The sequence below is a fragment of the Lynx canadensis genome, chromosome B1 (genome assembly GCF_007474595.2).
Source record: "Lynx canadensis isolate LIC74 chromosome B1, mLynCan4.pri.v2, whole genome shotgun sequence".
NCBI lineage: Eukaryota > Metazoa > Chordata > Mammalia > Carnivora > Felidae > Lynx > Lynx canadensis.
Window position 1 is genome coordinate 119,939,028 of NC_044306.2, and position 27,499 is coordinate 119,966,526.

Genomic DNA, 27,499 nt, shown 5'->3' on the forward strand with positions numbered 1-27,499 from the left:
TTCTGCCCCTCTCCCCCCCCACCCGCTCGCACATGCTGTCTCTCTAATAAAAAAAAAATTTTTTTTTTTCAAAGAATATTTCAAGGAAGAGAAAGAAATAATAGAAAAAGGAGATGTGAAACATTTTATGTGCAGTAAAGAGCACATTTAGGAGAATAGGTAGAAGATGAGACCAGCTATATTAGTGGGAATGAGTTCATAAAGCACTTTATGTGCTTAGGAGTTTGTACTTTATCTTGAAATCTGTGCTGGATTTCAAGCAGGGGTGCAACTTGTGTCTTAAGACAACTTCAGAATTAGGGTGAGGGATAAATTAGAAGAAAAAGCCAGAGTGAAGACAGGAATACCAGTAGTAAACCATTACCATAATGTAGAAAAAAGATGTGAGATCTGGAACGAAGGTAGTGGTGGCAATGGATCTAAAGGAGAAGCAGCTAGTTGAAGAGAATTTAAGGATCTTTAAGATTGATAACTGCTTTGATCACTGATGGTTTGTGGTTTGAGTTTTGGACACAAGACATCCAAGAATAAACATTCATGAGTATTTGAATATATATATAGAGAGAGAGAGAAGGACTCCAGAGTTACCAGAATAAGTGTGGATCAGGAGATAGAAGCAGAAGATGGATCTTTGGGAATACCAACACTTTATGATTGCCCTAGGGGAGGAATACAGACACTGAGAGGAGCCACTTGAACTAATTGGAGTAAATCCAAGGTGTAGAAGGTTTATAAAGAGATCAAGTATAAATTCTGGATTTGGGTCAGTTTATAATCAAAATATTCCTGTTTTAATTTCTTTTCTGTTTTCTATTTATAGTAACTTTGATATAGAGCCTCAATCTTTAGATAGCATAGTTTGGTTGGGTTACCCCTGGATCTTAAGATTTTACCAGTTTTTCCTTTTTGAGTTGATGGAGTTATAGTGTTAAATTGTAACATTGAAATATTTTCATCCCATAAGTTTTTTTTTTTTGAACAAGTGAAGTGAAATTTGGTTTTGCTTAAATCTTATGATTAGGTTGCCTTTATTCAGAAGCAGTGAGATTACAGCACTTGTGATTGTATGAAAATTTAGAATTTCTTTCTTTTTTTTCTTTCTTTCTTTTTTTTTTTTTTGTTTTTTTAATTTATTTTGAGAGAGAGTGAGAACATGAACAGGGGAGGGGCAGAGAAAGAAGGAAAGAGAATCCCAAGCAGGTTCCACACTTTCAGTCCAGTGCAGGGCTCAGTTCACAAACTGAGATCATGACCTGAGCCAAGATCAAGAGTCAGATGCTTAACCGACTGAGCCACTCAGGTGCCCCTAGAATTCTGTTTAGGATTACCGTAAATTGTTAACTGTACACTGTACAAACATTTTCAGTATTAGTCTTATAAAAGTGTATGCCATTTGAAGCATCTACTCCCGGTTGATGTAGCTGTTAAAGATCCATTAATCTGGTAAATTCAGATCGTATTCTGGTACCTTGCTTTGATTTTTGTCTATACTTCACAATGCTGCTTTGCAGTTGTAGTTTTTCAAATTAAAATTTTGTAAACAATATGAAAAGAAAGGACTTGGGCATTACGAAAGGATTCAAACTGTAGTTTTTTTAATTTTACTAGTTGTATGTTTCTTTGAACTTCATTTATCATCAGTAAGTTGACATTTTTCCTTCAACTCGCAGATATATCCCATTCATTTTTCATAATACCTGCAACATTTCATTATATGTCTCTTTACCATACTGTTAGCCCATCAAGATAAGAAATTGTTCTCAATGTCCCTTCTACATACCTGATCTATAGAAGGGAGTTAAATTAATTCAGCTATTGTTTATTTTACAGCGGGCTGGGGATTAAATGAACACTATAAAAGTGACAGATCTGGAGAAGTTTTTATTTGCCTGATATCCAGAATGAGCATAGTAAAAGGCTTATATTAGCACTATGTACATACTCTTCTAATGGAGAGAAATAGATGTTGGTAATAACTCACTATAAACTTTGAAATACATCTTCAGGTCTAGAAGCAGTTTTATATTTTCCTTAACTTTTACCTTAAAGTTTTTTACTAAGTCACTGTCTTTTGTCCTCACTTTCTGTTCCATTGTTGGTAGTCTTCAAAAGACCTGGGGTTTCAATCTTGGTTCTATCCTATACCATTCACCTAAGTTATTTCTTCAAGTCCCTTTATATTTGTCCATAAAATGGGAACAATGATATCTTTTTCCTGATATTGGTTAAATTAAATGTAAAATTCTAGCAAGTAGTGTTTCCCAAAAATTACTTCATACTAACATTGTCTAATAGGTATTTACTAAGAGTCCTTCGTACTCAAATTATAATCAAAACGAGGGAGGAAGAGTGATGCGATAGCTTGAAATTTTGTTTTCTTTTGAAGTGGAAGAACAAATATTCTACACTGTTTTCCAAATATTGTAATGCTGTGTGTTGGTTTGCTGTGGGGTTTTTAGTATGCTTTTGAAGAAAAACTTCCTTGGTTTTAAATGAGGATTTTTGAGGGGTTACTGACTGGCTCAGTCAGAAGAGCACGTGACTCTTAATCTCAGGGTTGTGAGTTCAGCATTTTGCTTTGCCAGTAGCCAGAGTGGTGTGTTGAAGTACAAAGCCTTCTGTGTTGTATATATGGTTTTCATTAGAAGAAATAAATATAAGACCTTATTTTCAAATTCATGTTTGATGTATAATACTTTTATAGTCCTTATTGCTAAGTATACTTTTCCTTTGTGAAAGTTGGGATCTAGAACACTTAGTTTCTGGGTAATTTTTCGGTTCTTTCGTGACCTACGTAAAATGGGATCTAAGTAAATAAGGGTTCATTGTTCTATAGTAAATTTTGATTGTGTATTTTCTAGTAATATGAACTAAATTGTGGAATAGTTTAGATTCTATTGCAGTGTAAACAGTGGGTAATTTGGGTCCATATTAAATGCTTATTTAGAAAATAGAAATGTTACCTGGATTATTTAGCAGTAATATTTTAAATATCAGAGTTAAGCAAATTTTTCTTTTCACAGAATGACAGCCCATATCAAGGTGGTGTATTCTTTTTGACAATTCATTTTCCTACAGACTACCCCTTCAAACCACCTAAGGCAAGTATTTATCCCCAAAATCCATTAGTATACATCAGTGTTTTATTTCAAAGGAATAGAGTATTCTTAGAAATTAAGATTCAATGTAATTCAAGGTAATTGGCATGTATATGTAGGGAGTAAGAATAATTTAGGTTAAATACATATTGAGGCTAATACATAAGCTAAATATATAATACAGAATGCTCTTAATCTTTAGTTAGAAGAGCAGCTAGACCTGGATTTGAACTTTTGTAAATGGAGATAAGGATTTATCCAATGTTGCAAAGCTCTGATACATTATGTGGAAGTTTTTTTCCCCCCTTTATTGTGCTCATACAGGTTTGGATTATTAACCTCTGTAAAGTAGTAGACTTCAGGTATTCAGCTTTGTATTCATTTGCATATGTTGCTGCAGCCTAGGCTATGTTTGTTAGGGCTTAGACAGGCTATATCTTTTAGGGGTTTGGGTTTGCATATATAACAATAAATCTATCAAAGCTTATAGTTGCTTAATGCACGAAGGTGACTGGTTTACAGTTATTAAAAGCATTTGATCCTTGTCTTTTCAGAGCAATTAACATAAATCCAATCTATATGAATACCTGTAGAAAATAGCAGAACGTTGGCACTTCAGCCATCTTTGCAGTCATGTTATAGGTGTAGTATGACAGTTACTTCAGATGAAACACTTTTGTGATATTTAAAATTATGTTATGTACTATGGAAACGCACACTAAAACACATACTTTTTGTAACTTGATACCTTAAGTGAGTTGGTCTACAAATTTGGTTTACATTCTGAAGTTCCTTTATTAATGAATGTTAATTAGCCTTCACAATGTTCTTCTTGATAGTCATGACATGGTAGAGCGAAAGTTAACCTTCAGAATATCCCATCATATCATTGATAGTAAAATTTTTGCCCCAAAGAGTACATTTTATTTTAATGAAAGAGAAGGATCCCCTGAAAGATCTTGATCAGAATATCAGATGAGTTTCTGTAATTTTTAGTCCTACTGTGTATGTAAAGTAGGTTTTAGCCATTTGATTGTGTGTGTGTGTGTGTGTGTGTGTGTGTGTGTGTGTGTGAGAGAGAGAGAGCGAGCGAGCGAGCAGGACAGTATTTTAAGCCTTGCTAAAAATGAAAGTCTTTTATTTCAGATTAGGATGCTTATTTTTACTTGGGGAAAAGATACCTAAAAAATTTTTTTAATTTATTTTAGGTTGCATTTACAACAAGAATTTATCATCCAAATATTAACAGTAATGGCAGCATTTGTCTCGATATTCTAAGATCACAGTGGTCTCCTGCTTTAACTATTTCTAAAGGTAAAATACTTTCAGAGAAAGTCTTGAGCTGCTCAGATTCATAGTCTTGGAAAGGTCTCTAGATCAATTCTGGTCTTCTAATTTCAGTTGGGATCTATTATATGACATCTCTAATAGGTTGTCCAGTCTCCACAAGAATATCCCAGATGGAGATGGAGTTCCTCCATCTTTCTCCATTTTGAATGACTGTGGTGGTTTTTATGTCACTTCTCCCCCACAAATGAAATCACCTACCACAGAGTGACTACTCAATGGGAAGGAAGTGTACCCTGTAGTAACCTTTGGGTATTGGTGTTGGCTTAGCATACCTTAAGGTATAAAAAATGAGGTTTTTAATGTTGCTAATTAAGACAGTGTTTCAGATAGGATTGTTCAGTGAATTTGTATCTACTAAAAAGGTAGTGTAGCATCTCCCAGACTTTTATTTGACTAAAATCACTGTTTTGGAGAAGAAAGAAAATCCCTTATAACACTTTGCAGTGTCTGCCACATAATAGGCATACAAAATGAATTAGATACATGCTCTGTAATGCTTGGTATCATCCAAGTTCATGAATTGAACAGGTCAGAGTAAGAACTAAAGTTGTGAAGGCTCGTTTAGTAATAGAGATAGAGAGGTGCCTGCGTGGCTGGCTTAGTCTGTAGAGCATGACTCTTGATCTTGGAGTTGTGAGTTCAAGCCCCATGTTGAGTGTAGGGATTGCTTAAAAATAAAATCTTCAGGGGCTCCTGGATGGCTCAGTCGGTTAAGTGTCCACAACTGTTGATCTCAGCTGAGTTCTCAATCTCAGGGTTGTAATTTCAATCCCCACGTTGGGCTCTCTGCTGGACGTGAAGCCTACTTAAAAATATATGTGTATGTGCATATATGTATATAATAAAATCTTTTATTAAAAAAGTAATGGAGATCTCAACATTTATTTAATCAGTACTCTTAGTTTATAAATTCAAGGAGACAAAACACAATGGAGCAGTTGGGAGTTTATGTGAAACTCCCCCAAGGGCAGGGAAGAGAATGGATTTCTTTTTTTTTATTCTTTTTGTTTTCTTTAATGTTTATTTTTGAGAGAGACAGAGAGGGAGGGGGAGATACAGAATCTGAAGCAGGCTCCAAGCTCTGAGCACTCAGCATAGAGCCCAATGTGGGTCTCGAACTCAACAAACCATGAGATCATGATCTGAACCGAAGTTGGAGGCTAAATCAACTGAGCCACCCAGGTGCCCCCTTTCTTTTAATATATATATATTTATTTAATAAGTAAACTCTACCTCCAACATGGGGCTTGAACTCCACAAACCCAAGATCATGGGTCTCATGCTCCTCTGACTGAGCTAGCTAGACACCCTGAGAATGGATTTTTTGTTATGCCCAACCGCTGAAAATAATACTGCACAATGTTCCCCCACATTATTCTTTATAGATTTCCCCCCTCAAAGTACCAAGAACTCCACAGTTTATTACTAATGCCACTTAACTTTATGAAAAGGATAAAAAACTACTACCGCATTGTTTGAGTATCTTGGAACTCCTGAGTTTGGCACTATTTTCATAGCTAGTCAGTACTAAACTTGATGCCAACAAAGTTCTATTTTTGACATTCCTTATTGTCTCCTTTGAAGCAAAATGTCTGTAAAGCTGTGTCTCATTGACCTTAAGATACAAACTAATAAAAAATCTTTTGAGGATTGGGTGTTTTTTTTTTTTTAATACATGTTTCTAAATACATTTTTATCTAAATTTCCAATGCTAGGTAACACTTTTTTTTCTTGCAGTTCTTTTATCCATTTGTTCACTGCTATGTGATCCAAACCCAGATGACCCCCTAGTGCCAGAGATTGCACGGATCTATAAAACAGACAGAGATAAGTAAGTATATAGTAGAAAAGTGACTTTATTTTTTTAATGAGTTAGGCTTACACTCTGCTGTAAGTTGTGGAAATGCCATGAAGACTTGATGATTATTGCTGGTAAGATAATAATTAAAATGTGCAGAAAGCTAGTTTTTGAAATGTGAGTTTTTTTTAATAGGTTTTAGTTTATGTGACAATGAATAGCCCCCTCTAAAACGTTTTAATTTCCCAACATGTTCAGTGCTTTGTCACTTACTAAGTTTTTGGAAAGAAAGATTTTTCTTTGTCCCAATTACATTTTTGAAACAAATAACTGGTACTATTATAAAAATGTGGTCTAAATTCCTCAGATATTTGAATTACCTTTATGTACTACTTCACCATTATAACTTTGTTGTATGTTATGATTAATGCTAAGTATACTTGTTCAATTAGGTACAATAGGTTAGCAAGAGAGTGGACAGAGAAATACGCTATGTTGTAGGGTAAGAGGATCTGCACTCTATGGTGCGCTTATTCATGGTACTGCCAGCACTTGAGTGCTGCATGCTTAAAGGCACTGTCTTAACTAACCAAAGGTAACAGATGTGACAGTTTTCTGAAAACTGTACATTTAACTGCTTGATCTCTGTTTAGCGTGAAAGTATACCCAGTAGTCATTACTGCTTGAGAGTATTTGCATGGCAAAGCAGTTATATATAGCACTAGTAAGAAATGAAAGTTTAAATAGTATCTTTTTCAAACTACCATGGTATTTAAATTTTAAAGTTGGTATATTTTAACCTTTATTACCAGTACTTTATGGAATGTGGTGATTTAATTAAAATTTGGCCAAGAGATCATAATATAAGGGGAAAACACTTTTAATAAAGCCTCCAAGCATCTAAACTAAATGTTCATTACTGACAAGCATGCATTAATATCAGCTATACTTTGTGGCTCCCTGTATGCTAAATGAAACCTTTGTTTTAAAGTGCTGGCTTTTTGAGAGGGTGTCCTTAAATGAGGTAACCATGAATGGTAGAAAGAACTTCTATATGCTAAAGTTTAGAAAAGTGGTTGAACCATGTTTAGTTCTTGGTTTGAAATGAAGCTAGTTAATATTGCATAAAGTTCAAACTGGAAATAGAAATCTAAAAGTTCTCCTATACCCTTTGATGTTATATTCATTTCTTAAGGCTATCACTGTATTTTTTGTTGGTAAGTAATATATGGCATGGATGTAATACAGGAAGAAATTGATAGCATTTATCAATATGAATGATAATCCTCAGTAATAAATAACCTTGCTCGTGTGTGTGTTATCTGTTGATCTTTTTAAACAAAGATGCCCCTGAGTTGTACTACTAGAGATTCTCATTAAGTCTCAAGTGGGACTTGTTAGCTCCAGTCACACTTTCTAAAAGTAACACATACATGTTCCAATTAACACATACACACCACTCACACCCACCTCTCTTGAAAAGTCCTTTCTTCAAAACCTCCTTCCCCAATGTCTAATCTTCTCCCTGTGCTTTAAATCTCAAATGTAATTTCTGGTATTACCAATTTCTCAAAGTCTAGGATTCAGATAAAATTGTTTGGTTCCAACTTTGATGGAAATTTCTGTAGACTGCCGTTCTGACATAAGTCCATGATCTGTAAAATAATTTTTTTAATGTTACAGTTAGTTGAAGTGAATACTAATTATAGGATTTTCTAATAGAACATTTAACTCAGTGGTAGGGAAGAGAAAAGGTCTTTGATTATTTTTTTTCTTAGCGTCCCCAATCTCAATACCACCTTATTGTGTTTATGAAAATATTTTCAGTCTATTGGAACATTCTAGTGGAAGCATAAGATTTCCATTTCCCACATTGCTTTGAGTACCAATGCTATTTCTCCCTTGTTGGCTTAATTCTAATCATAGCCATAAGAGATAACTCCATGATGAGTTTGGAGGTAAAATAGAAATCTTTCCTTTCAAATATTAAGAATTCTTTAACTTTTTAAGTAACATCTTCTTTATTTGCAGGTACAACAGAATATCTCGGGAATGGACTCAGAAGTATGCCATGTGATGCTACCTTAAAGTCAGAATAACCTGCATTATAGCTGGAATAAACTTTAAATTACTGTTCCTTTTTTGATTTTCTTATCCGGCTGCTCCCCTTTCAGACCTCATCTTTTTTAATTTTATTTTTTGTTTACCTCCCTCCATTCATTCACATGCTCATCTGAGAAGACTTAAGTTCTTCCAGCTTTGGACAATAACTGCTTTTAGAAACTGTAAAGTAGTTACAAGAGAACAGTTGCCCAAGATTCTGAATTTTTTTAAAAATGGAGCATGTGTATTATGTGGCCAATGTCTTCACTCTAACTTGGTTATGAGACTAAAACCATTCCTCACTGCTCTAACATGCTGAAGAAATCATCTGAGGGGGAGGGAGATGGATGCTCAGTTGTCACATCAAAGGAAGCAGCATTATTCTAGCATCCAGTCTTTTTTAAGCCTTCCACTGTTAGAGATTTGAGGTTACATGATATACTTTATGCTCATAACTGATGTGGCTGGAGAATTGGTATTGAATTTATAGCATCAGCAGAACAGAAAATGTGATGTATTTTATGCATGTCAATAAAGGAATGACCTGTTCTTGTTCTACAGAGAATGGAAATTGGAAGTCAAACACCCTTTGTATTCCAAAATAGGGTCTCAAACATTTTGTAATTCTCATTTAAATTGTTAGGAGGCTTGGAGCTATTAGTTAATCTATCTTCCAATACACTGTTTAATATAGCACTGAATAAATGATGCAAGTTGTCAATGGATGAGTGATCAACTAATAGCTCTGCTAGTAATTGATTTATTTTTCTTCAATAAAGTTGCATAAACCAATGAGTTAGCTGCCTGAATTAATCAGTATGGGAAACAATCTTTTGTAAATGCAAAGCTGTTTTTGTATATACTGTTGGGATTTGCTTCATTGTTTGACATCAAATAATGATGTAAAGTTCAAAAGAGTGAATATTTTGCCATGTTCAGTTAAAAGTGCACAGTCTGTTACAGGTTGACACATTGATTGACCTGATTTATGCAGAAGTAATAAGCTATTCGGATAGTGTAGCTTTAGTATGCTGCACATGATACTGGCAGCCCTGGAGTTCATAGATGGACTTGGGACCCAGCAGTTTTGAAACGTGTATATGAAGTTTAAGAAATTTATTTTCCAGGTGCAACCCCCATCTAACTAAATTTTTTCTTCACCTTGTACACTTGACAGCTGAAAAAACCATAACATGGGAGTAATAATGGGTCAAAATTTACAAAATAAAGTACTGTTCTGGTGTGGGAGTTGTCATGAGGCTGTGTTGAAGTGACTTAACTATGTGGGATATTGACTATCCATTGAAATGGATTTGTTCAGCCATTTACATTAATGAGCATTTAAATGCAACAGATATCATTTCAGGTGACTTAACATGAATGAATAAAAGTCAATGCTATTGGATTATTTTTTGTTTGACAAGTGCTATCTGTGCCACTAACTTAACTTCTGTAGTAACAAGGGCATTATCATTCTTCACCCTTCCTAATCCTGACGCTATAGTTTTACTTTTTTCCTAGTTTTGATTTGTCCATTGCTTTCTTAAAATCTTGTGTTTGATTTTTAGCACATCTGTGACTTTTCTCCACTTCCACATTTTTGCACTGCTTACACTTATGTGCAATCTTATTCCTTGTCTGCACACAGATGTGGAAAGCTAGATATAAAATAAATGTTAAAGCTTGATTTTTATAAACATTTTAATATGTAGTTTGGACATGGTTTATTGACTTAAGATTTTTCTCTAAACTGCAAGTGAAATGCATGCCTTCCGAAGATGTTCTGGCTTTGTTAATTCTGTAATTTAAACATTTCATTGAGAAATATCAACCCAGCTATACGATTTTCCAACGAGTGAATTTTTTTCATTTCATCTTTTACTTAAAATTATTCCTTAAAGGTAGATGTCATACTGTTAATGCTATTTTGGATTCAAATTACAAATGAAAAATTAGTAACCTACCTGCTCCGTAAGGTAAGAGATCCTGTTCTTTTGCTCTTTTTTCAAAATAATTACTTCTGATTCTCCAATAACTCAAAATAGCTTTAGTAGGCATATTATTTCTTGAAAGCCCGTCGTGAATAAGCACTTTGTCAGAGCTTCTGAATTGCTAATTGACTTTCAAGTTGACCTTTTTAGCCATAGACAACCTTGAAGTATTTATAGAGAATGACTGAAGTTGTTGTCATAATTATTAGATGTGTCCAGTTCTCTGTATCTTTGATTTGATGCTTTCTACAACATTTCTAATGTCACTCTAAGGGAATAAGCCATAGAGGCTTCTCCAGGTTTAAGAGAACAGTAAAGTACCTGGAAAACCAACATTTTTGAATGTATGGACACTGGACTTGAGATCATCTCTAATGAAACCTTCAAAAGAATCCCAAGAATTTGCCCTTTTTCCCTATATACATTACCAGTGCCATGTGTAGGACTGGATGCATATTAGAAGATTAAAAACTGATTTTGGTTCTTTATATTTCCTATATCTTTTAATGCATAAAGTCAAATTTTTAATGCTGAGTTTCTTGAGAATTAACAGTCCAGTTGACCTGTTAATGGTAAATTATATTTTAAGTGACTCATTTTTCCTGGGCAAGTTTGCAATGTGGTACCAGATTTTTTTTAAAAAGCTTGTTAGTTTGCTTTCTTGTGTGGGTGTGCTCACAATTTTTTAAAGTATGAACCACAGTTAATAGTGGTCTCAGGGGTAGTGAAACACTCACTTTTTTTTTTTTTTTCTTTTAATGGCTTAGTTAAAATATGCTTCAGTTACTGATCATGCTGTGTTAGTGATTTTGGAGGTGACTCAAATTAGCCGTGTTTTGTGTTGGCATAACAAAACTGTTAAATGATTGTTGATTTTACTTTTTAAGTGAATTTGTCTTCTATTTTGAGGAAACCAGTACAAGTCACTAAATATTGTCTTAATAGTGACATCTGCATAACACTTGTAATAGCTAAGATAAAATTGAGCTTAAAGGAATTGTTACCATTAAAGTCTGTGTTTAAAGACACTTTGGTCTCAGTAATTCGGGCTAACATGAAATCCACACTTTAACCTAATATTATGTGTGAGTTCTAATTTGAACTTCTTAAAATAGCAGTTACAAAACTGATCTATAAAGAATTAAGACATTCTCAAAGTGTGGTCCCAAGACATAATCTGTATCATTTGGGAAGTTTATTAAAACAGAAGTTATCAGACCACACTCTAGGCCTACTGGTTGAGAAAATCCAGTGGTCTGTTTTTGTTTTTAATGGTTTATTTTATTTTTGAGAGCGAGACAGAGTGCAAGCAGGGGAGGGGTAGAGAGAGGGAGACACAGAGTCCAAAGCAGGCTCCAGGTTCTGAGCTATCCACAGAGCCCAAGGCAGGGCTTGAACTCATGAACTGTGAGATCATGACCTGAGCCGAAGCTGGTGCTTAACTGACTGAGCAGTTACCCAGGCATCCCTCCAGTGGTCTGTTTTAAAAAGCCATCCAGGTGATTCTGAAGTCTGCTCCTAGATCTAACAACCCATAGCAGCAATCCTTGAGCCCACGTAGCTAGTTACTTGACACCTGTTACTGTTTAATGGGTGATGAGAGGACATCTGTTGTATTCCCAAGCATTACATTGCTATCTCATATCTGACAAGTTGTAGTACTTTGAATTATAAATAATAGTGTAGGTTCCACACATTTACTTATGATCTAAAATCCTACAATTTGACTAACCATCTTCCAGTGGTATTCAAATTCATAACAAAAATCTAACTTGATTCATGTATACATAATGGAGCAAATGGCCAACTAATATTTAAAAAGTAACCAGGTACAAAAGTCCAAGTTGGTTAGATCCAGGATTTGAACATGTCTTACCATGTGGCCTTTAAGTCTGTTGTTTGTTTTGTTTTTGAGTGACAAGGTAAGCCCTCATGTTTAGGATGTTTGTAATGTTCACTGGATTTAGCATATGTCAGAATATAATTCGAAATAGCTCAAAAGTAGCTTTTGAAAACTTTCAGTTGTCCCAATGTAATATAAATTGTAAAGGTATTTAGAGACAGGATTTTAAAAACCTGATTACCTCTGCATCCGCATTCCCCAAAAAATAGTGTATTGGGGGAACTATGTAAAAGATCAAAACTAAGATACTTAGATACTAAGATGTTTTCTGGAAAGACTAGGAAGATTTTGGTTTCTTTAGGTCCCCAGTAATTACCACAATTTTGTATTCTTTCCTGCTATCTTATAACTACTTGCTCCTTTCTTGCCTCATTTTGAAGAACTTTTTAGGATTTTAATTCTGGCAAACTTTCTAGTAATTGCTGTTTTAACATGGTATTTGTTTTAATTAAGGTCCCATTGTCAGTTACCTTTCCAAATTGTACGCTGTTCCTGGATGAGTATCTTTAAGAGCCCTCTTGAAGTTTTCCTGTATTGAAAATGGTTTTATGAAATAACTTTCATTTTGCATACTATATTGTCTGAGCCTCTTAAATAACCTCAAATTCCTTGTTGGTGTGTCACATTTGAATAGTGTCAAGACCAAACAGTGGAGTAGTTTCATGCCCTAGTTACTCAGGTACATAGTTAACCATTGTCCTTTGCTGATCTCCCAACCATCTCTCCTAAACATGTCTAAAACCTACTTGATTTCTACACAGATGCACACACCCCTACCTCTTTTGGCTTTGGTAAATGTAAAACATTCCTTTGAGTAGCACTGGCTCAAAGCTTGGGCATCAACCTTGATTTCTCATAGCAGTCCTGTCAGTTCTTTTAATTTTTATTCAGAACCTACTTATTCACCATAGTCCCTGCTGCCACCATGGTGTAAAGCTTGATCACCTCCTGGATCACTGTATGTAATAGCCTACTCAGTGGTCCTGCTTTTTACTTTGCAGTAATCTGCCCCACACACAACACCCAGCATATTCCTAAACCATGTCAGATCATGTCATCACTGCTCCAAACCTAAAGGTTTCCTGTCTCCTTCAGAGTGAAAACAAATGCTCAAGGATGTAACGACTTCCCATCACCTCTAATACACTGCTCAACCACTCCCCAACTCAAACTCTCACAGGCTTCAGGTGAGACTTGAGGACTTTGATGTTAGGATGTTTGCCCTTGTTCTTTGACTAGCATTCTCTCAAGTCATATGGCTCTCCCTTCCCTAATTGTTTCAAATGTTAGAGTGGTTTTCCTCAACTATTACTATACATAATATACCAACATAGCCCTGCATTGTAGAGTGTTCCATGGCATATTCTGTATTATCTACCTTCGCATGTAATACTGTTTTTTCAACCCCATCCCAGAACAGGGATTTTGTCTGTTTTGTTCTGCTATATTCTTTAATGACTAGATGACTGCCTGGCACGTTGTTAGGTGGCCAAGTATTTAATAGATGAGTGAAAGTTAAATGGTAGACTTTGCCAAAAATATTCCTTGCCAAATGTTTAAAAATACAAAAAACAAAAACTACAGTATACTATAGAAAAATATAGTAGTCCTCCCTTACCCACAGTCTTAAGTTATCCATGGTCAACTGTGGTCCAGGAGCAGATCATCCTCCTGATACACTGCCAGGAGGTAAATAGTAGCCTAACTGTCACATTTACCTCACTTCATCCCATCATGGAGGCATTTTATCCTCTCCTATCACAAGAAGGGTAAGCAGAGTACAAGAAGATACTTTGAGAAAAAGCGAACACATCCACATAACTTTTATTATACTGTCATAACAGTATATTGTTGCAATTGTTAATCTTAGTGTACCTAATTTGTAAATTAAACTCTATCATATGTATGTATAGAAAAATATATAGTAGAGGGTTCAATACTATCAGTTTGAGGCATCCACTGGAGGTCTTGGAACATATCCTCCACAGATCAGGACTAGTGTAATGAACCTTCTTCACTTTCTGACTACGGTAAGTAAAATACCACCACAGTCAGTAGATGGACATTTCAGTTCCTATTAGTATGGATGATTATCCTGACTGACTCTTGTGAAAAAGCAACCAAACATGGGAAAAACAATTTTTTTTAATGTGTGAATTAGTCAAGAAAGGAGTACTCACAAGCCAAAATATATTGAAGCCAGGAACCCAAAAAGAAAGAATATAAACAGAAGCCAACCTTCATCTCAAAAACACTTGAAAACCAAGTGAACTGTAACCCAAGTTCCCTGTAAACCACGTGACCCTGGCAAAGAGTGGTGTCAAATAAGAGAAACCCATCCCCAAAACAGTGAGGAGTCCACAGATCTTGAACCTTGGTGCTCTGTAACAGGAGAATATTCTCCTCTCAGAAACTGTAGTCATAGTTTGGCCTTTGTGAAGATTTGCAGCCCTTAAATCTTAACTACATAGGTGGTCCCAGAAAACTCAAGCAGAATTAATTTTTAAAGTAGTTCCAAATCAGAGCAACTAAGAACTGGCGGAAACAAATATTCTAAAGGAACTCAATAGTTCACGGTTAAATATCAGAAAAAAACAAAATACAAAGGAACATAGCACCATGAGTGGGAGCCATGTGACCTGCAAAATTTTCAGACATTAAAAATATCAGGTCATCAAAAATTGGAAAGAAGTAGTAAAACCCTATTCGCAAAATGACACAATCTAGAAAATCTTAATGATAATTTAAAAAATTAGAGCTAAAAATGGAACTCAGCATAATTGCAGAATACAAAAATCACAAAAATCAATTGCAGTTCTGTAACTAGCAATGAGCAATCTGAAAATGCAATTAAGAAAGCAATTTCATTTTCAATAACATCTAAAAGAATAAAATAATAGGAATAAATTTAACCCAGGAAGTGCAAAACTTGCACACTGAAAACTACAAAACATTTCTGAAAGAGAAAAGTCCTAAATAAGTGGAAAGACATCTTGTGCTCATGAATTGGAAGACTTATTGTGAAGATGGCAATGATCCTCAAAGCAATCTACATATTCAATGCAATCCTGTCAAAATCCTAATGACTGTTTTTGCAGAAATGGAAGATCTAAAAATTCGTAGAGAACTACAAAAGAGCACAAAGCAATCTTGAAAAAGAATAAACTTTGGGGGCTCATTTCCTGTTTCAAAATTTACTGCAAAGTTACAGTAATTAAAAGAGTATGGTACTAGCATACAGATAAACATACAGACCAATAGAATAGAACTGAGAGTACAAAATAAACCCACACATATCTGTGGCCAATTGATTCTCCACAAGGGTGTTAAGACCTCTCAATGGGGAAAGATAGTCTCTTCAACAGTTCTAAGACAACTGGATATTCACATGCAAAAGAATGAATTTGGATCCCACCTCACACCACATACAAAAATCAACTCAATATGGATCAAATTCCTAAATGTAAGATCTACAACTATAAAACTCTTAGAAGAAAGGAGGAGTAAATTTTCATGATTTTGGATTTGGAAACAAATTCTTAGATATGATACCAAAAGCAAAAGCAATGAAAGAAAAAACAGGTAAGTTGGACAGCAAAATTATAAATTTCTGTATGTCCAAAGATACTATCAAAGTGAAAAGACAACCTATGTAATGGGAAAAAATATTTGCAAATCACATATCTGATAAGTGTCTAGTTTGCAGAATATATAAAGAGTTCTTTAAACTCAACAAAAAGATAAGTAACCCAATTTAAAAATGGGCGAAGGATTTGAATATTTCTCAAAAAAAGATACACAAATGGCCAACAAACATGAAAAAGATGCTCAACACCATTAGTTATTAGAGAAATACAAATCAAAACCACAATAAGATACCACTTCACATCTACTAGAATGACTATAATATTTTTTTAATGTTTATTTTTGAGAGAGCACGTGCGAGTTGGGAAGGGGGGCAGTAGAGAAAGAGAGGTACAGAGGATCTGAATCAGGCTCCACACTGACAGCAGTGAGCCCGACATGGAGCTTGAACTCAAAAACCGCAAGATCATGACCCAAGCCAAAGTTGGACGCCCAACTGACTGAATCACCCAGGTGCCCGGAATGGCTATAATTTTTAAATGGAAAATAAGCGTTGGGAGGATTTGGGGAAATTGGAACCATCTTACATTGCTGGTGGGAATGTAAGATGATGCAGCTTCTATGGAAAGCAGGTTGGCATTTCCTTAAAAAATTATATACAAAATTACTACATGGCCTAGCAATTCCATTCCTAGATATATACTCCTAGTTTTCAGTTGAAAACAGAAATTCAAACATTTGTACATTCATAGTAGCATTATTCACAATAGCCAAAGGTGGAAACAATGGATGAATAAACAAATTGTGTGTATCCATATGATGGCATATTATTTTGCCATAAAAAGGAATGTAGTACTGATGCATACTACAATGTGGATGAACCTTGAAAACCTACTAAGTGAAAGAAGCCGGATATGAAAAGTTACATATTGACTTCCAGGGAAGATGGCAGAGTAGGAGGACCTTAAGCTCATCTCAGTCCATGGATACAACTAGATAACAGCCACATCAGTGTGAACAACCCAGAAAATTATCCAAAGACTGGCAGCCAGACTCTCCACAGCTAAATGTAGAAAAGAGGCCACATCAAAGAGAGTAGGAAACACAGACATGATCGAAAGCTAAAGACCCACAGGACTATCCACAGGAGGGAGGAATGCCCCGGGCACAAAAAAGGGAGAAGAGCAGACCCCAGCCCAGGCATGGGAGACCCACATTGGAAAGATGAATCTCCATACATTTGGTCTTGAAAACCAGAGGAATGACTTGCACAAGTTCTTACAATCAGAGAGGCCTAAAACTTGGAACTTAAAAAATCAGGAGGCCTGTGAGAGAGCTGGGAGGGCAAGAGGAAACTGAGTCCCAAGCCTTCAAGAGAGAGCACAAAAACAGTGTCACAGAGATACACCATAAAAGCAGCAGTTTGAAAAATGCTTGGGGTACACAGGAGGGAGATTTGTTTACTAATCTCAGAGCATGTGCTGGAGGGGCAAGGATCGTTGGGAGACTTCTTCAGGAACAAAGGAGCCGGAGGGCACCATTTCCCTCCCTCATCCACCACCATAAACATACGGGCCACTTGCAGGAACCAGAGTATTTTCAACACTCACTACCTACCTTGCCTCCACTCCAGACCCCTTCCCACAGCAGAGGTACTGCATCTCTGGCAAACACCTGGTCTGACTGAAGCCCAAGACAGCCCCAGACTGTCCCACTAACAACACAAGGACCAAATCCTGGCCATAACAGGCAAAGAGATCCATTGCAGATGACTGGACTGAAGGCAAACACAGCTCAGCCACAACAGCAGGGTGCGTGCAACACATATAGGAGACACCCCCAAAGTGCCAGGTTGCAATAAACAGAGGACATTGCACTGCAGGGCACCACAGAACCTCTTCATAAAGTTGCTACTTTCAAGAGGAGCAGACATAGCTGACTTTCCTAATACACAGAAACGGACACAGACAAAATGAGGAGACAGGGGAATATGTCCCAAATGAAAAAACAGGACAAAATCACAGCAAGAGACCTAAATGAAGTGGAGATAAGTAATAGGCCTGATGGAAAATATAACATAACGGTCATAAAGTACTTACTGGATGTGAAGAAAGTGGAGGACCTCAGGGAGACCCTTAACAAAGAGATGGAAAACAGAAAACCCATCAGAGATGAAGAAGTCAATAAATGAAATTGAAAATACACTTGAGGGAATAAATAGTAAACTAGAGGAGCAGAAGAATGGACTAGTGACTTGGAGAAAAGAATGGAAAGCAATCAAGATGAACATGAGAGAGACCAAAAAAAAAAGGAAAAAGAAAAAAGAAAAGAAAGGAAAACAGAGTTAGGGAATTAGCAATACCAATACCATCAAGCCTAATAACATTCAATTACAGGGATCCCAGAATGAGAAGAGACAGAAAAAGCGGGGAAGAAATTTTATTTAAAGAAATAAATAAAGAAATAAATTTAAAGAAATAAGCTGAAAACTTTCTGAATCTAAGGAAGGAAACAGGAATCTAGATCCAGGAGGCACAGAAAGCCCCCAACAAAATATCAACCCAAGAAGGTCCACACCAAGACACATAGTAAACAATTTGCAAAAAGTAATTATAAAGAGAGAATTTTATTTTATTTTATTTTATTTATTTATTTATTTTTTTAATTTATTTTTGGGACAGAGAGAGACAGAGCATGAACGGGGGAGGGGCAGAGAGAGAGGGAGACACAGAATCGGAAACAGGCTCCAGGCTCCGAGCCATCAGCCCAGAGCCTGACGCGGGGCTCGAACCCACGGACCGCGAGATCGTGACCTGGCTGAAGTCGGACGCTTAACCGACTGCGCCACCCAGGCGCCCCTATTTTATTTTATTTTTGAGAGAATTTTAAAATAAGCAAGAGAAAAGAAAATGTTACATACAAGAGAAACCCTATAAGAGTATCAGCTGGTTTTTCAGCAGAATTTTGCAGGCCAGACAAGAGTGGCATGATATATTCAAACTACTGAAAGAGAAAAACCTTCAGCCAAGAATATCTAGCAAAGCTATTATTCAGAATAGAAGGAGAGATCAAGAGCTTCCTGGACAAACAAAAGTTAAAGGAATTCATGACTATTAAACTAGCTCTACAAGAAATGTTACAGGAGACTCTTGAAATGGAAAGGAAAAACCATAAATAACAGTAAGGCAAATAGGAAAGAGTCAGTTAAGTGTCCAACTCTTGACTTCATCTCAGGTCATGATCTCAAGGTTTGTGGGATAGAGCCCTGCATCGGGTTGCATGCTGACGGTGCAGAAGCTGCTTGGAATTCTCTCTCTCCTCCCTGGCTCGTGCTCACCTTCTCCCTCTCAAAATAAATAAATAAACTTTAAAAAAAAAAAAACAGGAAACACAAAAAGATCAGTGAAGGGACTCACAAAATAAAAAGACTTAAAGTATGACACTATATATTTAAGATAGGGGTGGGGAGAGGAGTAAAGAATGAGTTGAACTTAAGCAACCATCAACTTAATATAGACTGTTATATGCATAAGATGTCACATACAAACCTAACGTTAACTACAAATAAAAAAAAACGAGTAATAGATATACAAAAAAATAAAAAGAAAGTAATGTAAGTATATCACTAAAGAAATCCAGCAAACCATGAGAAAAGAGAGCAAGAGAAGAAAGGAACAGGAAAGAACTAAAAAAGCAACCATAAAACAAATAATAAAATACCAATAAGTACATACCTGTCAATAATTACTTTGAATGTTAAATGGACTACATACTCCATAGAAAGACATACGGTGATACAATGGATAAAATGCAAGACCCATCTATATGCTGTCTCCAAGAGACTCGTTTCAGACCTAAGACACATCCAGAGTGAAAGTAAAGGGATAGAAAAGCATTTATCATGCAAAGGGCAGTGAAAAGAAAGCTGGGATAGCAATACTATATTGGACAAAATAGACTTTAAAACTAAGACTGTAATAAGAGTCAAAGAAGGACACTATAAAATCATAAAACGGTCCAACAAGAAGATATAATAATTGTAGATATTTATGTACAGCACCCAAATACACAAAGCAGCTATTAAAAAACATAAAGAGGGGCACCTGGGTGGCTCAGTTGGTTAAGTGGCCGACTTTGGCTCAGGTCATGATCTCACGGTCCGTGAGTTCTAGCCCCGCGTCGGGCTCTGTGCTGACAGCTCAGAGCCTGGAGCCTGCTTCAGATTCTGTGTCTCCCTCTCTCTGACCCTCCCCTGTTCATGCTCTGTCTCTCCCTGTCTCAAAAATAAATAAACGTTAAAAAATAAAAATAAAATAAAATAAAATAAAATAAAATAAAATAAAATAAAATAAATAAAAAACATAAAGAAAGTGATCAATAATAATACAATAATATTAGGGGACTTTAACACCTCTTCATATCAATGGATAGATCATCCAAACAAAAACATTGGCTCTGAATGATACACTGGACCAAATGAATATAACAGATATATTCAGAACATTCCTTCCTAAAACAGCAGAATACACATTCTTCTCAAGTGCACATGGAACATTCCCCAGAATAGATCACATATTAGACCACAAAACAAATGTCAACAAATTCAAAGAGATCAAAGTCATACCATACATCTTTTCCAACCACAATACTATGAAACTAGAAATCAATCACAAGGGGAAAAAAACCCTAGGAAAAACCAAATACATAGAGGTTAAATAACACATTACTAAACAATGAATGGGTCAACCAAGAAATAAAACAGGAAATCAGAAAATACCTAGAGACAAATGAAAATAAAAACACAACAGTCCAAAATCTTTGGGATGCAGCAAAAGCTGTTTTAAAAGGGAAGTTTATAGCAATACAAACCTACCTACCTCAAGAAGCAAGTAAAAAATCTCAAACAACCTAACCTTACACCTAAAGTAGCTAGAAAAAGAAGAAAAACAAAACCAGTAGAAGGAAGGACATAATAAATATTAGAATAGAAATAAACAAAATAAAAACTAAAAAAAAACCCAATAGAACAGATCAATAAAACTGGGAGATGGTTCATTGAAAAGAGGAACAAAATTGATAAACCTTTAGCAACATTCATTAAGAAAAACAGAGAGAAAAGAGAACACAAAAGAACAAACTCAGAAATGTAAGAGGAGAAATAACAACTGATACCATAGAAATACAAAATTTTATAAGAGAATATTATGATAAAGTATATGCCAACAAATTGGACGACCGAGAAAAAAAATGGATAAATTTCTGGAAACATATAGCCCACCAAAACTGAAGCAGGAAGAAATAGAAAATTTAAACTAATTACCAGCAATGAAATTGAATCAGTAACCAAAAAAAAAAAATTCCAACAAACACAAGTCCAGGACCAAATAGCTTACAGTGAAATTCTACCCAACATTTTAAAAAGAGTTAATACGTATTTTTTCTAAAAAGTGGAACAGCAAAGAAAGCAGCCAAATTTATTCTATGAGGCCAGCATTACCCTGATACCAAAACCAGATAAAGTCACTACAAAAAAGAGAGCCATAGGCCAATATCTCTGATGAACATAGATGCAAAAATCCTCAACAAAATATTAGCCAACCAAATCCAACAATACATTTAAAAAAATCATTTACCTGCTTATGGATTGGAGAACAAATGTTGTTAAAATGTTGATACTATGCAAAGCAATCTACATATTTAATGCTATCCCTATCAAAATAACTGCAGCATTCTTCACAGAGCTAGAACAAACAACCCTAAATTTGTATGGAACCAGAAAAGACCCCAAATAGCCAAAGCAATACAGAAAAAGAAAACCAAAGCAGGACACATCACAATTCTGGACTTCAGGCTGTGTTACTAAGCTGTAATCATCAAGACAGTATTGTACTGGCACAAAAACAGACACATAGATCAATGGAACAGAATAGAGAACCCAGAAATAGACCCACAAATGTATGGCCAAATAATCTTTGACAAAGCAGGAAAGAATATCCAATGGAATAAAGACATCTCTTCAGCAAGTGGTGCCGGGAAAACTGGACAGCGACATACAGAAGAATGAACCTGGACCACTTTCTTACACCATACACAAAAATAAACTCAAGATGGATGACAGACCTAAACGTAAGACAGGAAGCCATGAAAATCCTCGAAAAGAAAGCAGGCAAAAACCTCTTTGATCTTGGCCCCAGCAACTTCTTACTCAACATGTCTCCAGAGGCAAGGGAAACAAAAGCAAAAATGAACTACTAGGACCTCATCAAAATAAAAAGCTTCTGCACAGCTAAGGAAATAATCAGCAAAACTTAAAGGCAACCGAGAGAATGGGAGAAGATATTTGCAAATGACATATCAGATAAAGGGTTAGTATCCAAAATCTATAAAGAACTTATCAAACTCAACACCCAAAAAACAAATAATCCAGTGAAGAAATGGGCAAAAGACATGAATAGACACTTGTCCAAAGAAGACATGCAGATGGCAACCGACACATGAAAAAATGCTCAACATCACTCATCATCCAGGAAATACAAATCAAAACCACAATGAGATACCACCTCACCCCTGTCAGAATGGCTAACATTAACAACTCAGGCAACAACAGATGTTGGCGAGGATGCAGAGAAAGAGGATCTCTTTTGCATTGTTGGTGGGAATGCAAACTGGTACAGCCACTCTGGAAAACAGTATGGAGGTTCCTCAAAAAACTAAAAATAGAACTACCCTATGACCCAGCAGTTGCACTACTAGGCATTTATCCACGGGATACAGGTGTGTTGTTTCGAAGGGACACATGCACCCCCATGTTTATAGCAGCACTATCAACAATAGCCAAAGTATGGAAAGAGCCCAAATATCCATCGATGGATGAATGGAGAAAGAAGATGTGGTATATTTATACAATGTAGTATTACTCAGCAATCAAAAAGAATGAAATCTTGCCATTTGCAACTATGTGGATGGAACTAGATGGTATTATGCTAAGTGAAATTAGTCAGAGAAAGACAAAAATCATATGACTTCATTCATATGAGGACTTTAAGAGACAAAACAGATGAGCATAAGGGAAGGGAAACAAAAATAATAAAAACAGGGAGGGGGACAAAACAGAAGAGACTCACATACTCACAAAAAAGCATTCAATGGAATATTACTTGGCAATCAAAAAGAATGAAATTTTGCCACTTGCAACAACATGGATGGAACTAGAGTGTATTACGCTAAGTGAAATAAGTCAGTCGACAAATAAATAATTTCACTCATATATGCAATTTAAGATACAAAACAGATGAACATAAGGGAAGGGAAGGAAAAATAAGATAAAAACAGAGAGGGAGGCAAACCATAAGAGACTCTTAAATATAGAGAAGAAACTGAGGGTTGCTGGTGGAGTGTTGGGTGAGGGAAGGGCTAAAGGGTTGAGGGGCATTAGAGAGGACACTGGTTGGGATGAGCATTGGGTGTTATATTTAAATGATGAATCACTAAATCTATTTCTGAAAAAAAAATATTTTGATTTAAAAAAATCATTCACCACAATCAGGTGGGATTTATTCCTGAGATGCAAGGTGGTTCAATATTTGCAATCAATATTTGCAAATCAATCACATCAACAACAAAAAGCATAGGGGTTCCTGGGTGGTTCAAGTAGGTTAAGGAAAGGGGCACCTGGGTGTCTCAAGTCAGTTAAGTGTCCAACTCTTGATTTCAGCTCAGGTCATGATCTCACAGTTTGTGGGTTTGAGCCCTACATCGGGCTCCACACTGAAAGTGCAGAGCCTGGTTAGGATTCTCTCTCTCTCTCTCTCTCTCTCTCTCTCTCTCTCTGCCCCTTCCATTCCCAAAAATAAATAAAGAAACTTAAAAAAAACAATAGAAGGATAAAAACCATATAATTATTTCAATATCTGCAGAAAAAGTATTTGACCGATTACAACATCCATTCATGGTAAGAACCCTCAACAGAGAAGGTTTAGAAGGACCATACTTCAACATAATAAAAGCCATATATGAAAAACCCACAGTTGGGGCGCCTGGGTGGCTTGGTCGGTTAAGCGTCCGACTTCGGCTCAGGTCATGGTCTCACAGTCCGTGAGTTCGAGCCCCGCGTCAGGCTCTGTGCTGACAGCTCAGAGCCTGGAGCCTGTTTCAGATTCTGTGTCTCCCTCTCTCTCTGCCCCCCCCGTTCATGCTCTGTCTCTCTCTGTCTCAAAAATAAAAAAATTAAAAAAAAAAAAGAAAAAGAAAAACCCACAGTTGATATCATCCTCAATGGTGAAAAACTTAGAGCTTTTCAACTAAGATCATGAACAAGACAAGGATATCCACTTGCACCACCTTTATTTAACATCATACTAGAGGTCCTAGCCACAGCAATCAAACAAGAAAAAGAATAAAAGACATCCCAATTGGAAAGGAAGAAGTAAAACTTTTACTATTTACAAATGACATGATACTATATATAGAAAACCCTAAAGACGCCTCAAAAAATCACTAAAACTGATAAGTGATTTCAGTAAGGTTGCAGGATACAAAATCAGTATAAATTTGATTGCATTTCTGTACACCAATGAATGGATCCAAAGAGTTGCATTTCTGTACACCAATAATGAAGTAGCAGAAAGAGAATTAAGAAAGCAGTTCCAATTACAATTGCACCAAAAACAATAAAGTACCTATGAATAAACTTAATCAAGGAAGTGAAACACCTTTACTCTGAAAACTATAGGGGAGCCTGGGTGGCTCGGTCGGTTAAGTGTCCGACTTCGGCTCAGGTCATGATCTCGCGGTCCGTGAGTTCAAGCCCTGCGTCAGGCTCTGTGCTGACTGCTCAGAGCCTGGAGCCTGTTTCAGATTCTGTGTCTCCTTCTCTCTCTGCCCCTCCCCTGTTCATGCTCTGTCTCTCTCTGTCTCAAAAATAAATAAACTTTAAAAAAAATTAAAAAAAAGTGAAAACTATAAAACATCGATGAAAGAAATTGAAGATGACACAAATGGAGAGATATCCCATTCTCATAGATTGAAAGAACAAATATTGTTAAAATATCCATACATCCAAAGCCATCTACAGATTTAATGCAATCCCTATCAAAATGCCAACAGCATTTTTCACAGAACTAGAACAAACAATCCTAAAATGTGTATGGAACCACAAAAGGCCCCGAATAGTCAAAACAATCTTGAAAAAGATGAATGAAAATGGAGGTATCACAATTCCAGATTTCAAATTATATTACAAAGCTGTAGTGATCAAAACGGTATGGCACTGGCACAAAAATAGACACATAGGTCAAGAGAACAGAAAAGAGAGCCTAGAGGGGAGCCTGGGTGGCTCAGTCAGTTAAGCGTCTGACTTCAGCTCATGTCATGATCTCATGGGTTTGTGGGTTCGAGCCCTGTGTCCGGCTCTGTGTTGACAGTGTGGAGCCTGGAGCCTGCTTTTGGATTCCATGTTTCCCTCTATCTCTGGCCCTCCCCCGCCCACACTCTGTCTCTCTCTCAAAAATAAACATTAATTTAAAAAAAATTAAAAAAAGAAAAGAGAGCCTAGAAAGAAATAAACCCATAATTATATGGTAAATTAATCTTTGACAAAGGAGGCAAGAAGATGCAATGGGAATAAGACAGTCTCTTCAAAAATGGTGCTGGGAAAACTAGACAGCTGCATGGAGAAAACTGACAATGGACCACTTTCTTATACCATATACAAAATTAAACTCAAAATCGATTAAGGACCTAAATGTGAGACCATAAACCATAACAATCCTAGGAGAGGGCACAGGCAGTAATTTCTCTGACATAGGCCATAGCAAAATTTTTCTAGATATGTCTCCTGAGGCAAGGGAAACAAAAACAAAAATATAGACTATTGGAGCTACAACAAAATAAAAGCTTCTCCACAGTGAAAAAAAAACAATCAACAAAACTAAAAGACATCCTATTGAATGGGAGAAGATATTTGCAATGACATATCCGATAAAAGGTTAGCATCCAAAATATATAAAGAACTTATACAACCCAACACCAAAAACCAAATAATCCAATTCAAACATGAGCATAAGACATAAATAGACATAAGACAAGAACAGATATTTATCCAAAGAAGACATATAGATGTTCAAAAGAGATGATTCTCAACATCACTAGTCATCAGGAAAATGCAAAGCAACACTACAATGAGATATCAGCTGTCAGAATGGCTAAAATCAGAAACACATAAACAACAATTGTTGGCAAGGATGTGGAGAAAGGGGAACCTGTGCACTGTTGGCAGGAATGAAAACTAGTGCAAAACTATGGAAGACAGTATGGAGATTCTTCAAAAAATTAAAAATAAAATTACCATGTGATCCAGTAATTCCACTACTGGGAATTTACCCAAAGATATGAAAACACTAATTTGAAAATGTGTATGAGCCTCTATGTTTATTGCATCATTATTTACAATTGCCAAATTATGGAAGCAGCCTAAGTGTACACCAATTGATGAATAGATAAAGAAGAAATGGTGTGTGTGTGTGTATAATATTACTCAGCCATAAAAAATAATGAAATCTTGCCATTTACAACAACATGAATGGATCCAAAGAATATAATGCTAAGTGAAATAAGTCAGTCAGAGAAAGACAAATATCATATGATTTCACTCATATATGGAATTTAAGAAACAAAACAAACAAAAGAAGAAACAAAACAACAAAAAAGAGACAAACCAAAAAACAGACTCTTAACTATAGAAAGCAAACTGATGGCTACCAGAGGGGAGGTAGGTGGGAGAATGGATGAAATAGGTAAAAGAGATTAAGACTACACTTACCACAATGAGCACTGAGTACAGAATTGTTGGATCAATATATTGTACACCTGAAACTAATTTAACACTACATTAACTATACTGGAATTAAAATTTTTAAAAATAAGCATGTGGGAAAACAAACAAAAAAATAACTTCTTAATATGATTCCACTTACATGAACATCCAGAATAGTTAAATCTCTACAGACAAAAAGCAGACTAATGTGTGCCAGGGGCATGGAGGGTAGTGGTGGAGAATGGGGAGTAACTGCTTCATGGATATAGTGTGTTTCTTGTGAGTGTCAAAAATAAATTGGAACTAGATAGAGGTGATGGATACACAACACAATGTTAATGTACCAAATGCTGCTAATTGCACATTTTGAAATGGTTTATTTTATGTTATGTGAATTTTACCTCAATTATATATATTATATATATATATATATGTATTCTGAATACATATATTCTGAATATATATGTATGTATTCTGAATTCTTTGAATATATTAATTCTTAATTCTCATAGAAAATATATACTTATTATTTATATACTTACATTATTATCAATAAACTTATATACTTATTTATAAATTAATATATTTATATTCTTACCCCTGCTATATAGATGAGGGAACTAAGTGACAAAAAGACTGAATGACTTACCCAAGGTTACTCAGCTAATAACAGAAGTTGGGATTTAGGTCCAGGTAATCAAATTCCAGAATCTTACCTCTTGACCATTATGCCAGAAAAAAAGAAATTTGAAATATAAAAAGCAAGAAGACAACAAAAGGAAATCAAAGGCATCAAAATTGGCAAAGATGAAGTTAAGCTTTCAATTTTTGCAGATGACATGATATTATACATGGAAA

The 27,499-nt window shown here is 35.8% G+C and overlaps 1 protein-coding gene across 4 annotated transcripts in view; it reads left to right on the top strand.

Moving 5' to 3' along the window:
- Positions 1-9,757, top strand: part of UBE2D3 (ubiquitin conjugating enzyme E2 D3) — a 28,904-nt gene extending 19,147 nt beyond the window's left edge. For all 4 annotated transcript variants that reach the window (XM_032592929.1, XM_032592930.1, XM_030313345.2 and 1 more), the window contains 4 exons: positions 3,024-3,101; positions 4,307-4,412; positions 6,186-6,279; positions 8,278-9,757. In XM_032592929.1, coding sequence (XP_032448820.1) covers positions 3,024-3,101; positions 4,307-4,412; positions 6,186-6,279; positions 8,278-8,323 — 324 coding nt within the window. In that variant the 3' untranslated portion in view covers positions 8,324-9,757. The remainder of the gene's footprint in view (positions 1-3,023; positions 3,102-4,306; positions 4,413-6,185; positions 6,280-8,277) is intronic.
- The last annotated feature ends 17,742 nt before the right edge of the window (positions 9,758-27,499 follow it).